The sequence below is a fragment of the Scyliorhinus torazame genome, chromosome 10 (assembly GCF_047496885.1).
Source record: "Scyliorhinus torazame isolate Kashiwa2021f chromosome 10, sScyTor2.1, whole genome shotgun sequence".
NCBI classification, from domain to species: domain Eukaryota; kingdom Metazoa; phylum Chordata; class Chondrichthyes; order Carcharhiniformes; family Scyliorhinidae; genus Scyliorhinus; species Scyliorhinus torazame.
This window is the reverse complement of record NC_092716.1, coordinates 228,799,488-228,816,034: the sequence shown is the minus strand read 5'-3', so window position 1 is coordinate 228,816,034 and position 16,547 is coordinate 228,799,488. Positions and strand designations below refer to the sequence as shown.

Here is a 16,547-nt window from a genome sequence, read left to right as displayed (position 1 = left end):
CAAGATAGAAATTGCAACAGGGCTCTGTCCTGGAAGTGTTTGGTAGGACAGACAGGCTGCAGCTATGGTTGCCCCTGTTATGGGTCACCACAATATTTAAAGATATCTTGAAGGCCTCACAGGAGCAAAGCCACCCCCCCCCCCCCCCCACAATAAGCACTAGGGCAGCCGCTCTGGTGCCCTTCAGTTGCATGCCTGGAAATGGCTACTCACTTCCCCTCAGTAACTATTGTGCCAGCTTCATGCTTTTGAAAAGGAGTACTAAACGACACCTACGTGACTTCCTACTGTGGAGTCGGGTAATTCCTGGAAGGCCGCTGCATTCGACTTCAATCTCGTTAATGAGATTGAAATTATTGCAAATGAGGGTGAATGATATTCTCACCATTTTTGGGAATGGTCCGGAACTCGCCATCAGGAGCACATCGGGTGAATCGCAAAATGGTTTGCGTCCAGCGTGATATATGAATCACAAAAAGTTAGTTTGCAGCAAGTGACTAGGAAAGCAAATGTAATGTTGTTTATTGGAAGGGGAATGGATTATAAAAAGTAGAAATTTGTTGTTTCAGTTGTTCAGGGCATTGATAAGACCACATCAAGAGTACCGTGAACAGTTTTGGTCTCCTTAGTTAAGAAAGGATATAAAAGCGTTACAAGCAGTTCCGAGAAGGTTCACTCGACTGATACCGAGGATTTGGTTTGGGGCAGGCAGGTTGGTTATCTTATGAGGTAAGGCTGGACAGGCGTCCATTGAAGAATGAGCTGTGAACTTACTGAAACATATGAGATCTTAGGGGGGTTGACAGGGTGGATGCAGAAAGAATGTTTCGGCCATTGTGGAAGAGACGAGAACTAAGGGACACAATTTAACAATGAGGGGTTTCTCATTTAAGACCGAGATGAGAATATCTTTTTCTCAGACACCTGAGTCTTTGGAACTCTCTTCCCTAGAGAGCAGTGGAGGCAGGGTCATTGAATATTTTTAAGGCGGAGGCAGATAGATTCTTGACCAACAAAGGAGTCATAAAGGTTATTGAGGGAAGGCAGCATGTTGTGTTGAAGCCACAATCAGATTAGCCATGATTTTATTGAATGGTAGAGCAACCTCATGAGGATAAATAGTCTACTCCTGCTCCTATTTTGTATGTTTGTATGTCCACTGTTACCGTTCTCATAGTCTGTCTGTCTCTGAAAAACCTATGCGGTGGGTTCAGTCCACTCAGTAATGAAAATCATTTTTGGTATAAAACAAGGTTTTATAACAATAGGTACTTGTTAAAATGATTTATGACTGTTGTTAACTTCATCAATAGGTGACATTTTACCATTATGGGTCTATGTAGGCCATTCTCCAGAGTGATGTTTTCATTTTAAAGATTAGAAAAGGCCATTTCAAGTGTCAGTGTTTTTTGTATTTTCCTCTGAACTGAAGAATTTTTTAAAATCGGAAACTGTGTGCTTTCTGGTTGTCCCAACAATGAGTAATATCATGAGAGATCTACTACTTTCTGAAATTATATTTGTGATTTTGCATTACAGGACAAAGAGCAAATGTCTACGGGAATATACACCACAAAATGGTTCTTACAGTGTTTCATAGAAAGAGTAAGTAAAACTTTGATATTAAGGATGGGCTACAATGTATCAATTGACTGAACAGCATAACAGAGGCAGCAAATTGGAAGCCTCCAAGAGCAAACCATGAATCCAGATCCGCATGACTTACGTCAACTATGGGGAAATTTAGAGAATGTGGCCAGGAAAGCTGATTGAGTAACAAGAAAGAAAGAGTGAACAGTTGTTTTTTGGACCGGAGAAAATTATAAAGTGGGACTCCCCCGAGATCAATATTAGGACCACTACCTTTCTTGATGTATGTTAATGACCTTGACTTGGAATTGCAGGACACATGGGCGGCATTGTGGTCCAGTGGTTAGCACTGCTACCTCACGGGGCTGAGGACCCTGGTTCGATCCCGGCCCTGGGTCACTGTCCATGTGGAGTTTGCACATTCTCCCCATGTCTGCGTGGATCTCACCCCCACAACCCAAAAGATGTGCAGGGTAGGTGAATTGGCCACACCAAATTGTCCCTTACTTGGACATAAAAAATAATTGGGTACTCTAAATTTATTTTAAAAAGGAACTGCAGAACACAATTTCAAAATTTGCAGATGACACAAAACTTGAAAGTATTGTGAACTGTGAGGAGGATAGTGGTAAACTTCAAGAGGACATAGATTGGTGGAATCAGCTGATATGTGACTGATTAAATTTAATGCCAAGATGTGTTAAGTGATATAAAATAAAGGATGCAATTCAAAAGGTAATGCATGAGGAAAGGAATTTGGGACATATGTACAGAAATCATTGAAGGTGGCAAGGCAAGTTGAGAAAGTGCTTAATAACTGTCACAAAAGTTGACACAATGTCGGAGTGAGAGTGACCCACAACTTACAACTAATTACGGACACATTGAACTGTTTAAAGAAGACCTATTTTTTTAAAAACACAGGAAAAGACACTGATCAAAAGATCACTGATACTGTAAAAGGGACCCTTCAGGAAAATTCCTTTGAGACTATACTGATGGATCTGTTCTGAGAGGAACTTTGCAGTTAAAGAGGTGTCAAGGCCCGTTTCAAACAGAGACACTTGAAAGGAAGGCATAGAAAATACAAAAGCTGGACTTTTTAATCACTCTATTTCTGTGGAGACACTGGAAACTGCCCCCCACTAGCCAGTTATGTCCTCTCAAGACATCCCAAAACCAGCTCCTGGTGATTTACATCTCACAATGTGTCAAAATATTTCTGAGAAGAAAGCAAAATGGAGTTCAGATGCAAAACATGCCAATTTCCCTTCCAGGAATACCGGATAAATTAGTTCAAAACTGGCTCTGAAAACCAGTGTTGGGCAGAGCAGAAGAACAATGGCGAAGAACCAAGAAACTCTATCTCACTCTCTTTTGCAAGAGATGAGCATTTTAATAGGGAGAAGCAAACAACAGTAGGAAAAGGACAGTCACCTTTTCAGAGACAAACAAGTCATCTCTCTCCCTCTAGAAATAATCAAAAGGTGTCTTGAACAAACTGAAAACCAGAATACAGCCAACTCTATAGCTCCACTGAAATCACCTAACATAACGGCCGCAAAGTTCCACAAGCTATGCCTCACAGACAAGTCAAGGACTTACTCGTATATTCTTTTAACTTTTATTTGGACTCTTACCTTTCTTATTTCCGGCGTGCGTGCGTGCATGTTGTACAATGTGCACATGTTGTACAGTGTGCTTGTGTGAGTGTCGAGTCTTTTATTCTTTTTCCTTGGGTTTTAGTAACAAATAAATTTGCTCTTTGGTTGGGTCAAGAAAACCTGCTTTGTTTGGCTCTTGTGAAAAAGTAAATATATTCGGTCTGGAAAAGGTATCCATGGGGGTTACGGCCAACCAATAGGGTTGAATAAAAGGGGAGCTGGTTCATTCTTCCTCATTTGGTCAGAACAAAATTGGATCATTAGGGGATCATTGCTAGGATTGTCCCCACAGACGAAACAAAAGAATTAGAGTGGGGAAGGCAAATTGTTCATTGGAATCCAATTTTAAAGATGATGAAAAGTTTTTCTTGAGTCTGTACTACTGATGTGTAAAAATTTCCATATTTGATGCCAGGACTTTTCGATACGGAAGGGACTTAACAGAATTTAAAAGTTCTGTCCTTTGATGAATTAAAAATGATAGCTGGGCAAAAGCCAGGAAACCCCAAATTTTTAAAAGGAATGACCAAACGTGTCTCGGTGGAAATTGAAGACGATGAAACTGGTGACGTAGCGGCCGAGAAGTTAAAATTAGAGCAGCAGAGAGGAAGGAGAATCCAGGCGAAAGACGGGACGAACGGCTGAAGCCGAGGTGAGCGTGAGACGACAACGGCAGCGAAACCCGTCCAGGAGAAGCAAGTCACAACACCAACACCAGACCCATTCGAGTATTGCCCTCTGTAATTGTTTCTCCAGCACCCAAATGTATATCTACCTCCCCAGTCTCTCCCCCCCCAACCACCACCACCACCACAAACAGATGCCTACTTATGTGTTGTAAATAATATTGGCAATTGTACAGAGTTGCTGTTGAGCTGGTGCATAATACCTTACCAGTTACTTTATTTTATTTTTTATTATTACTTTTTTTTGGTATGTTTGTGCGTGCCCTTCTCTTCTCTCTATATATATATATATAATATATATATATATTATTCTGTGTACATAACGGTAAATATACTTTGTTCAAAAACCCAAATAAAAACATTAATAAAAAAAAAAGTTACAACTAGAATTTGAAGGAAGAGAAAAGGAAAGGTAAAGAGGGAAAGTGGAAAGACAAGAAAGGGCATATAGAGAAGAGAGAGAGTTTCAGGACAGAGAGAGGGAAACGGAGTTTAAATTTAAATAGCTCGAGCTGAGAGGAGGGATTCCGCTGTGTCCATTGAAGACACCACAACTCCGATTTGACGGCTGAAGCAATCTAATTTTCCTATTTAATCCCTTAAACGAGGTAATGAAACCTGTTGGTGTTGAAATAACTCGGGAAGGGCTACTTACAATCGGTGAGGCTGGGAAAAATTCTGCAGAGGTGCAGGGAGCTGGAGGATGTTCAGAGGCCCAAAAGGAGGCAATGGATCCTGAATGGGTTGTAGTACCTAAAACAGCTGCTTGAATTTAAAGGGCCACGGTTAAGTCTGGAGAGTTAACAAAAGTTCAGTGAGATTTATACGGGCAAAGAGAAATTGAGTTAGTAGATACATTTTTTGCAAAACTAAAAAGGACCGGGGTATCCCAAGACAAGAAAGGAGTCTGTGAGTGAGGTGCCACACCCAGCTGCAGTGCCACACCTAGCTGTAGAGCCATTGGAAGTTAAAAGACCCAAAGACAGGCCAGCAGAAGTTAAAAAGACAAGGTAGAAACTGCGGAGGTTAAAAGGATCAGAGATAGACCAGCTTTGTGATTAAATGAGAATGAATTTCATTTCATTCCGTGTGAGCAGGAGGTACAACAAAAGCTGAAACAATGTCGGAGTGAGAGTGACTCACAACCTACAACGAACTACAGACATATTGAACCATTTAAAAAATACATGTTTTTTTTAAAAGCAGAGGAAACAACACTGACCAAAAGATACTGTACAGCCTGATACTGTAAAGGGACCCTTAAGAACAATTCCTATATGGATTATACTGACAGATCTGTCCTGAGAAGACATGGAATTTCACACCTAAAGAGGTGTCAAGGCCCACTTCAAACAGACACTTGAAAGGAAGGCATAGAAAATGAAAAAGGCTGGACTTGTAAATCTATGTGTTTCTGTGAAGATGATGAAAACTGCCCCCCACCAGCCAGTTATATCTCATCAGACATCCAAAAACCATCTCTTGTTGATTGATATCTCGGAATGTGTCAAAAGGTTTCTGAGATGAACGCAAAACGAACTTTAGGTGCATGCCAATTTCTCTTTCGAGAATACCAGAGAAATTAGTTTAAAACTAGCTCTGAAAACAAGTGTTGGGCAGAGCAGAAGGATAACAACAAAGAAGCCACCTCTCTTTGGAGACTAGTATTTTAATGGGAAGAATCAAACAACAGGAAGGGAAGGACAGCTAACCCAACAGAGACAAAAAAATCATTTTTCTGGGGACAATCAAAGAGTTTTTTCAACAAGGAGCAAAGTGAACAAAGCCAACTCCAGAGTTCTACTGAAATCATCTAACTTTAATGGCCGCAAAGTTCCATGAGCTGCGCCTCACGGACAAGCCAAGGACTCACTTGTATATTCTTTTACCTTTTATTTGGACTCTGGCCATTCTTACTTCTGTGTGTGTGCCACATCTTTAATTATTTTTCCTTGGTTTAATTAACTAATAAGCTTACTCTTCCTTTGACCCAAAAAAAACCTGTTTTGATTGGCTCCTTGTTAAAATGTAAATATACTCGGTCTGGAAAAGATATCCGCAGGGGGAGAATTTTAAATAATCCTTTGTTGCGAGGGACATAGAACATAGAACATAGAACAATACAGCGCAGTACAGGCCCTTCGGCCCACGATGTTGCACCGAAACAAAAGCCATCTAACCTACACTATGCCATTATCATCCATATGTTTATCCAATAAACTTTTAAATGCCCTCAATGTTGGCGAGTTCACTACTGTAGCAGGTAGGGCATTCCACGGCCTCACTACTCTTTGCGTAAAGAACCTACCTCTGACCTCTGTCCTATATCTATTACCCCTCAGTTTAAAGTTATGTCCCCTCGTGCCAGCCATATCCATCCGCGGGAGAAGGCTCTCACTGTCCACCCTCTCCAACCCCCTGATCATTTTGTATGCCTCTATTAAGTCTCCTCTTAACCTTCTTCTCTCCAACGAAAACAACCTCAAGTCCGTCAGCCTTTCCTCATAAGATTTTCCCTCCATACCAGGCAACATCCTGGTAAATCTCCTCTGCACCCGCTCCAAAGCCTCCACGTCCTTCCTATAATGCGGTGACCAGAACTGTACGCAATACTCCAAATGCGGCCGGACCAGAGTTCTGTACAGCTGCAACATGACCTCCCGACTCCGGAACTCAATCCCTCTACCAATAAAGGCCAACACTCCATAGGCCTTCTTCACAACCCTATCAACCTGGGTGGCAACTTTCAGGGATCTATGTACATGGACACCTAGATCCCTCTGCTCAGCCACACTTTCAAGAACTTTACCATTAGCCAAATATTCTGCATTCCTGTTATTCCTTCCAAAGTGAATCACCTCACACTTCTCTACATTAAACTCCATTTGCCACCTCTCAGCCCAGCTCTGCAGCTTATCTATATCCCTCTGTAACCTGCTACATCCTTCCACACTATCGACAACACCACCGACTTTAGTATCGTCTGCAAATTTACTCACCCACCCTTCTGCGCCTTCCTCTAGGTCATTGATAAAAATGACAAACAGCAACGGCCCCAGAACAGATCCTTGTGGTACTCCACTTGTGACTGTACTCCATTCTGAACATTTCCCATCAACCACCAGCCTCTGTCTTCTTTCAGCTAGCCAATTTCTGATCCACATCTCTAAATCACCCTCAATCCCCAGCCTCCGTATTTTTTGCAATAGCCTACCGTGGGGAACCTTATCAAACGCTTTGCTGAAATCCATATACACCACATCAACTGCTCTACCCTCGTCTACCTGTTCAGTCACCTTCTCAAAGAACTCAATAAGGTTTGTGAGGCATGACCTACCCTTCACAAAGCCATGCTGACTATCCCTGATCATATTATTCCTATCTAGATGATTATAAATCTTGTCCCTTATAATCCCCTCCAAGACTTTACCCACTACAGACGTGAGGCTCACCGGTCTATAGTTGCCGGGGTTGTCTCTGCTCCCCTTTTTGAACAAAGGGACCACATTTGCTGTCCTCCAGTCCTCTGGCACTATTCCTGTAGCCAATGATGACATAAAAATCAAAGCCAAAGGTCCAGCAATCTCTTCCCTGGCCTCCCATAGAATCCTAGGATAAATCCCATCAGGTCCCGGGGACTTATCTATTTTCAGCCTGTCCAGAATTGCCAACACCTCTTCCCTACGTACCTCAATGCCATCTATTCTATTAGCCTGGGGCTCAGCATTCTCCTCCACAACATTATCTTTTTCCTGAGTGAATACTGACGAAAAATATTCATTTAGTATCTCGCCTATCTCTTCAGACTCCACACACAATTTCCCATCCCTGTCCTTGACTGGTCCTACTCTTTCCCTAGTCATTCGCTTATTCCTGACATACCTAAAGAAAGCTTTTGGGTTTTCCTTGATCCTTCCTGCCAAATACTTCTCATGTCCCCTCCTTGCTCGTCTTAGCTCTCTCTTTAGATCCTTCCTCGCTACCTTGTAACTATCCATCGCCCCAACCGAAACTTCACACCTCATCTTCACATAGGCCTTCTTCTTCCTCTTAACAAGAGATTCCACTTCCTTGGTAAACCACGGTTCCCTCGCTCGACGCCTTCCTCCCTGTCTGACCGGTACATACTTATCAAGAACACGCAGTAGCTGATCCTTGAACAAGCCCCACTTATCCAGTGTGCCCAACACTTGCAGCCTACTTCTCCACCTTATCCCCCCCAAGTCACGTCTAATGGCATCATAATTGCCCTTCCCCCAGCTATAACTCTTGCCCTGCGGTGTATACTTATCCCTTTCCATCATTAACGTAAACGTCACCGAATTGTGGTCACTGTCCCCAAAGTGCTCTCCTACCTCCAAATCCAACACCTGGCCTGGTTCATTACCCAAAACCAAATCCAACGTGGCCTCGCCTCTTGTTGGCCTGTCAACATATTGTTTCAGGAAACCCTCCTGCACGCACTGTACAAAAAACGACCCATCTATTGTACTCGAACTATATATTTTCCAGTCAATATTTGGAAAGTTAAAGTCTCCCATAATAACTACCCTGTTACTTTCGCTCATATCCAGAATCATCTTCGCCATCCTTTCCTCTACATCCCTAGAACTATTAGGAGGCCTATAAAAAACTCCCAACAGGGTGACCTCTCCTTTCCTGTTTCTAACTTCAGCCAATACTACCTCGGAAGAAGAGTCCCCATCTAGCATCCTCTCCGCCACCGTAATACTGCTCTTGACTAGCAGCGCCACACCTCCCCCTCTTTTGCCTCCTTCTCTGAGCTTACTAAAACACCTAAACCCCGGAACCTGCAACATTCATTCCTGTCCCTGCTCTATCCATGTCTCCGAAATGGCCACAACATCGAAGTCCCAGGTACCAACCCACGCTGCCAGTTCCCCTACCTTGTTTCGTATACTCCTGGCATTGAAGTAGACACACTTCAAACCACCTACCTGAACGCTGGCCCCCTCCTGCGACGTCAAATCTGTGCTCCTGACCTCTATACTCTCATTCTCCCTTACCCTAAAACTACAATCCAGGTTCCCATGCCCCTGCTGCATTAGTTTAAACCCCCCCAAAGAGCACTAACAAATCTCCCCCCCAGGATATTTGTGCCCCTCAGGTTCAGATGTAGACCATCCTGTCTGTAGAGGTCCCACCTTCCCCAGAAAGAGCCCCAGTTATCCAAAAATCTGAAACCCTCCCGCCTGCACCATCCCTGTAGCCACGTGTTTAAATGCTCTCTCTCCCTATTCCTCATCTCACTATCACGTGGCACGGGCAACAACCCAGAGATAACAACTCTGTTTGTTCTAGTTCTGAGCTTCCATCCTAGCTCCCTGAAAGCCTTCCTGACATCCTTGTCCCCTTTCCTACCTATGTCGTTGGTGCCAATGTGGACCACGACTTGGGGCTGCTCCCCCTCCCCCCTAAGGACCCGGAAAACACGATCCGAGACATCACGTACCCTTGCACCTGGGAGGCAACATACCAAACGTGAGTCTCTCACGCTCCCACAAAATCTCCTATCTGTGCCCCTGACTATAGAGTCCCCAATTACTAATGCTCTGCTCCTCTCCCCCCTTCCCTTCTGAGCAACAGGGACAGACTCCGTGCCAGAGGCCCGTACCCCATGGCTTACCCCTGGTAAGTCGTCCCCCCCACAAGTATCCAAAGCGGTATACTTGTTTCTCAGGGGAACGACCGCAGGGGATCCCTGCACTGACTGTTTTTTCCCAGTCCCTCTTACAGTTACCCACCTATCTCCAATCTTTGGTGTAACTAATTCCCTGAAGCTGCTATCTATGACCCCTTCTGCCTCCCGAATGATCCGAAGTTCTTCCAACTCCAGCTCCAGTTCCCTAACTCGGTCTTGGAGGAGCTGGAGATGGCAGCACTTCCTGCAGGTAAAATCAGCAGGGACACTAACTGCATCCCTCACCTCAAACATCCTGCAGGAGGAACATTGCACTCCCTTCCCTGCCATTCCTCTAACTTTCTACCAAGATCTGGCTAACAACTAAATTAAATTTTTATAAAAAAAATAATAATAATATAATAAAAATATGGTACTTACCTCAGACCAATGGGTTTTATTATTAGGTTAGAGGAGGAGGGTGGGTGGGAGACACTACACGTGTAGTGTCTCGGGTTTCCTCTCCACCAGAATTTATTGGTGAGGGTCTTCCCAGACGTCCGCGGGTCGACTTCCTGATCCCGCCTAAAAAACTAATTTTAAAAAAAAGAAAAATTCTCAGCTCCTGCTGAAATTGACTAACCAGCCAGCTCCACTCCCGCCGAAATCGACTGGCCTGCCCCTGCAAAGAGAAGTGCTTTTAAAGGTTGACTTACCTCCCAGCAACCTCCTTCCGCAATGCTCCCGCTGAAATTGACTAACCAGCTGCTCTCACGCCGCCGAAATCGACTGGCCTGCCCCTGCAAAGAGAAGTGCTTTTAAAGGTTGACTTACCTCCCAGCAACCTCCTTCCGCAATGCTCCCGCTGAAATTGACTAACCAGCTGCTCTCACGCCGCCGAAATCGACTGGCCTGCCCCTGCAAAGAGAAGTGCTTTTAAAGGTTGACTTACCTCCCAGCAACCTCCTTCCGCAATGCTCCCGCTGAAATTGACTAACCAGCTGCTCTCACGCCGCCGAAATCGACTGGCCTGCCCCTGCAAAGAGAAGTGCTTTTAAAGGTTGACTTACCTCCCAGCAACCTCCTTCCGCAATGCTCCCGCTGAAATTGACTAACCAGCTGCTCTCACGCCGCCGAAATCGACTGGCCTGCCCCTGCAAAGAGAAGTGCTTTTAAAGGTTGACTTACCTCCCAGCAACCTCCTTCCGCAATGCTCCCGCTGAAATTGACTAACCAGCTGCTCTCACGCCGCCGAAATCGACTGGCCTGCCCCTGCAAAGAGAAGTGCTTTTAAAGGTTGACTTACCTCCCAGCAACCTCCTTCCGCAATGCTCCCGCTGAAATTGACTAACCAGCTGCTCTCACGCCGCCGAAATCGACTGGCCTGCCCCTGCAAAGAGAAGTGCTTTTAAAGGTTGACTTACCTCCCAGCAACCTCCTTCCGCAATGCTCCCGCTGAAATTGACTAACCAGCTGCTCTCACGCCGCCGAAATCGACTGGCCTGCCCCTGCAAAGAGAAGTGCTTTTAAAGGTTGACTTACCTCCCAGCAACCTCCTTCCGCAATGCTCCCGCTGAAATTGACTAACCAGCTGCTCTCACGCCGCCGAAATCGACTCAGGGAGTTAGAAAAAAAGAGGCACCGGCTCATTGCTCCTCACCCGGTCATAACAAAATGTTTTGAGGGTCCTAGGCTTTATAAATAGAGGCACTGAGTATAAATGTTCGGCATCAATTGGAGCATTCTGTACAATTCTAGGCAAGACACTTTAAAGCAGACCAAGGCAGGCCAGCAGCACGGTTCGATTCCCGTAACAGCCTCCCCGAACAGGCGCCGGAATGTGGCGACTAGGGGCTTTTCACAGTAACTTCATTGAAGCCTACTTGTGACAATAAGCGAGTTTCATTTCATTTCATTAGAGAGAGTACAGAAAAGATTTACAAGAATGGTTCCAAGGATAAGGGACTTCAGTTAAATTGATAGATTAGGGAAGCTGGGCTGTTCTCCTTAGAGAAGAGAAGGTTAAGAAAATATTTGATAGAAGTGTCCAAAATCATTGATGGGAAGAAACTTCCCACTGGCAGAAGAATCGATAACCAGCACGCACCAATTTAAGTTGAATAGAAAAAAGAGCCAACGGTAACATGAAGAAACGCTTTTTATACAGTGAATGGTTAGGGCCTGGAATGCACTGCCTGAGAGTGTGGAGAAGGATAATTCATTCCAATCAAGGCTTTCAAAAGAAAATTGGATAAAATCCAGAGTAGAGAACATTTGGAGGGTTATGAGGAAAAGACAGGGGAATGGGACTAACTGCGTCACTTGCAGAGAGCCAACATGACAGGAGAGAGCAAATGGCCTCTCTTCTGTGCTGTAACTTTCTATGATTCTATAACATGAGGGGTGACCTGAAAGGACAAGGACCACTTAGAGAGATCTAGCATGGTTAATAAAGTCAGGTCTTATTTGACCAATTTATTCCATTGTTTGAAGAGGTAACAAATCTGGTGGATAGGATAAAGCATTAGAAATTATTTACATGGATTTTCAAAGGGAATTAAGTCTGCCCCACATAAAGCCCGGGTGTATGCCTGTACGATAGGTAGTAAGGTGGCAGGGTGACGGGGGTTGACATTCCAGAAGACTAGGGCTGATTTGATCAAAGTTCCTGTGGTATTAGTAGATCAGTTAATAATGAGAAACTACATCTGCTGATGAGACAGTGCAGAACTAGGGGCCATAATCTAGGACTGGAGGACACAATCTAAAAATTAGAGCCAGACTTTTCAGGAGCAAAGTTTTATTTCTGGTAAAAGCTTGGGACGCACTTCCACAAATTAATTCTAGATCAATTATTAATTTTAAATCTAATATTGATTGTTTTTGTTAATTAAACGAATTAAGGCATATGGGGCAAAGGTAAGTACTTGGAGTTTGGTTGGAGATCAGCCATGATCCCAATAAATATCAGAATAGGCTCGAGGAGCCTCCTGCCTCCTGCCATTCCTATATTTCCAGAAATCAGAGATCAGAATATTGCCCAAGATATTTAAATTTGCAGATTGCATGAAATTAAGTGTTTTGGTACAATACTTTGACAAGCATATGATAATGCAAGGATAGGTGACAGATTAAGTTCAACACAAGTACATGGAACATCATTTAGGTAAAAGATAAGGCATATAAAATACATCTTTCTGCGAATGGTCACAATAGTTGAGATCACACAGAAAGAATTAAACTTGAGGATTTTGATAAGTTGCTAAAGTAGTCACTTCAGCATTCACAGGTGGACAAGAAAAACAAGTAAAATATCCAGATGTATAGGACTAGGGTTTCTAATTCAAATGAGATGAGATTAAAATTTGACACTGTTCTTTGTACCTGAACCTGCACATTAACCTTAAGAGAATCGTGAACAACTTCCGGTTGCGGCTATGCCTAGGTAGGTCGCACGGCCGGCAGCTCCCGCCGATAATGGACTTTAGGCCCTTTTACGGAGCTCCAGCGGCACTTTGACGGCGATTCCCGGTGTGGGAAGGAAACAGTGAGGGTCCCCCAGCGCTGTATGGAGTGGACCAGGAGTGGGGCGGTCAAAAAAGCGGATTTGGAGAAGAGAGGAGAACGGGTGCGAAAACCAAGATGGCGGCTGGCAGGGATCAGGCAGCGTGGGCCCAGTGGTCACGGGAGCAGCAGGAGTTTTTGAGAAGCTGCTTGGTGGAGTTAAAGGCGGAGATGCTGGCCCCTATGAAGGCGTTGATTGAGAGGTTGGTGGAGACCCAGAAGATGCAGGGGACGGCGATAAAGAAGGTGCAGCAGAAGGCCTCTGATAACAAGGATGAGATTTTGGGCCTGGCGGTTAGAGTGGAGGCGCACGAGGCGCTGCACAAAAAATGGCAGGAGAAGCTGGAGGACCTGGAGAATAGGTAAAGGAGGTAGAACCTGTGGATTCTGGGTCTCCCTGAAGGCGTGGAGGGGTCGGATGCTGGGGCGTATGTGACCACTATGCTGATGGGCGGGGGGGCTTTCCCGCGGCCCCTGGAGCTGGATGGAGCGCACAGAGTCCTGGCAAGGAGGCCGAGGGCGAATGAGCCGCCGAGAGCTATGGTGGTAAGATTCCAACGCTTCACAGATAAGGAGTGTTTCCTGCGATGGGCGAAGAAGGAGCGGAGCAGCAAGTGGGAGAATACCAAGATCCGTATCTATCAGGACTGGAGTGCAGAGCTGGCGAAGTAGCGTGTGGGATTCAACCGGGCCAAGGCGGTCCTCCACAGCAAAGGGGTGAAGTTCAGGCTGTTACAACCGGCGAGGCTGTGGGTTACATATCAGGACCGGCACCACTGTTTTGATATGCCGGATGAGGTGTGGACTTTTATCAAGAATGAGAAGCTGGACTTGAGCTAATGGACTGTAGTATGTTGTGGGGGTTGCTGGTGGGGTGGTGGGGGCTGGGGGCGGGGGAGGGGGGGGCTGGGATGCTGCTTTGCTGACTGAAGGAGAATCAATTTTAAAGGGGAGAGTCGGGACGGGGAGCCTCTGGCTGGAGGGCTGGAGTGTGCGGGAGGCGCGGGCATGTGGCTGGCCTAAAAAAGAAGATGGCTAGTCGGCAGGGGTGGGGGGGGGTAATTAGCCCGCCGACCAGGCTGATCACGTGGAACGTGAGAGGCCTGAATGGGCCGGTCAAGAGGGCCCGTGTGTTTTCGCACTTAAGGGGGCTAAAGGCAGGCGTAGCCATGCACCTGAAGATCGCGGATCAAACCAGGCTGAGGAAGGGATGGGTGGGGCAGGTTTTCCACGCAGGGCTGGATGCGAAGACCAGGGGGGGTCGCAATTCTGGTGAGCAAGCGAGTAGCATTTGAGGCGACGGGTATTGTGGCGGATAAAGGGGGTAGATATATTATGGTGAGTGGCAAGTTGCAGGGGGCCCGGGTGGTGCCAGCGAATGTGTATGCTCCGAACTGGGGTGATGCAGGGTTCATGAAGCAGATGTTGAGCAGGATTCCGGATTTAGAGTCAAGCAGTTTGGTAATGGGGGGACACTTCAATACGGTCCTGGACCCGACACTGGACCGGTCTAGGTCGAGATCGGGTAAGAGGCCGGCAGCGGCAAAGGTCCTGAGGGGGTTCATGGACCAGATGGGGGGAGTGGACCCTTGGAGATTTGCCAGGCCAAGGTGAAGAAGTTTTCTTTCTTCTCCCATGTGCACAAGGCGTACTCGCGGATTGATTTTTTTTGTGGTGAGTAGGGCGCTAATCCCGATAATGGAGGGGGTGGAGTATTCGGCCATTGCGATCTCGGACCATGCCCCGCACTGGGTGGAGTTGGGGCTGGGGGAGGAGAGAGGCTAACGCCCTCTGTGGAGACTGGACATAGGACTATTGGCGGATGAGGAGGTCTGTGGGCGGATTCGGGGTGTATCCAAAGCTATGTAGAGAGCAGTGATATGGGGGAGGTTTCAGTGAGTGTGGTCTGGGATGCGCTGAAGGCAGTTATTAGGGGGGAGCTAATTTCAGTCAGGGCTCACAGGGGAAGGAGGGACAGGATGGAGAGGGAGAGGTTGGTGGGGGAGATACTTTGGGTGGACAAGAGGTACGTAGAATCCCCTGAGGAGGGGTTGTTAAAGGAGCGCCGGAGTCTGCAGGCGGAACTTGACCTGCTTACCACGGGGAAGGCTGAGGCTCAGTTGAGGAAGGTACAAGGAGCGGTGAATGAGTATGGGGAGAAGGCAAGCAGGATGCTGGCGCATCAACTGCGGAAGAGAGAGGCGGCCAGGGAGATTGGGGGTATTAGGGATCGGGGGGTAACACGGTGCTGAACTCAGCAAGAATCAACGAGGTCTTCAAGGACTTTTATGGCAAATTGTATGAGTCAGAACCCTCGCAGGGGGGGGGAGGGGATGAAGCAATTCCTGGACCAACTGAGGTTCCCTAAGGTGGAGGAGGGGCGGGTAGAGGGATTGGGGACCCAATTGAGATGGAGGAATTGGTTAAGGGGTTGGAGGGTATGCAGTCGGGCAAGGCCCCGGGACCAGATGGGTATCCCATAGAATTTTACAGGAAATTCTCAGAGCTGTTGGGTCCGCTATCGTTGAGAACTTTTAACGAGGCTAAGGAAAAGGGAACCCTTCCCCCGACGATGTCACAGGCTCTGATCTCGCTCATCCTTAAGCGAGATAAGGACCCATTGCAATGTGGCTCCTAGAGGCCGATTTTGCTCCTTAATGTAGATGCCAAACTGTTGGCCAAGATCTTGGCCACTAGGATTGAGGACTGGGTCCTGGGAGTGATCAATGAGGATCAGACGGGGTTTGTGAAGGCAGGCAGTTGAACACAAATGTGCGGAGGCTCCTAGATGTGATAATGTACCCTCGGAAGGGGGGGGGATGCAGAAGTGGTGGCGGCAATGGATACGGAGAAAGCCTTCGATCGGGTGGAGTGGGAGTACCTGTGGGAAGTGTTAGGCAGATTTGGGTTTGGAGAGGAATTTATAGGGTGGGTTAAATTATTGTATCAGGCCCCGGTAGCGAGTGTGTCGACAAACCGGCTACGGTCTAAGTACTTTAGGTTATATCGAGGAACGAGGCACGGGTGCCCCCTGTCCCCCTGCTGTTTGCCCTGGCAATCAAGCCGCTGGCCATGGCGCTGAGGGAGTCCAGAAACTGGAGGGGGGCTGGTTCGGGGTGGGGGAGGAGCATCGGTTTTCACTGTATGCGGATGACCCGCTCCTGTACATTGCGGATCCGGTGGAGAGGGTGGGGGAAGTCATGCAGATCCTTAGAGATTTCGGGAACTTTTTGGGGTATTAGCTGTGTAGCCACCTGGGTTGGCCACTTCCCGACTTAAAATGGAGATCCGCAAAGACTACAGGGAAATTCAGCCAACACAGGCAAAAACTAGCAGTTTCAAAGTTCCTGTGGATTAAAACTTGCAGAAACCCAGACAGCACTGAAACTCACAGCCATCTGC

At 46.5% G+C, this 16,547-nt stretch overlaps 1 protein-coding gene across 3 annotated transcripts in view; it reads left to right on the top strand.

Moving 5' to 3' along the window:
* The window catches only part of LOC140384641 (uncharacterized), a 508,791-nt gene that overhangs the window by 354,828 nt on the left and 137,416 nt on the right, over nt 1-16,547 (top strand). For all 3 annotated transcript variants that reach the window (XM_072466529.1, XM_072466530.1, XM_072466528.1), the window contains one exon: nt 1,540-1,605. In XM_072466529.1, the coding sequence (XP_072322630.1) occupies nt 1,540-1,605 (66 nt within the window). The remainder of the gene's footprint in view (nt 1-1,539; nt 1,606-16,547) is intronic.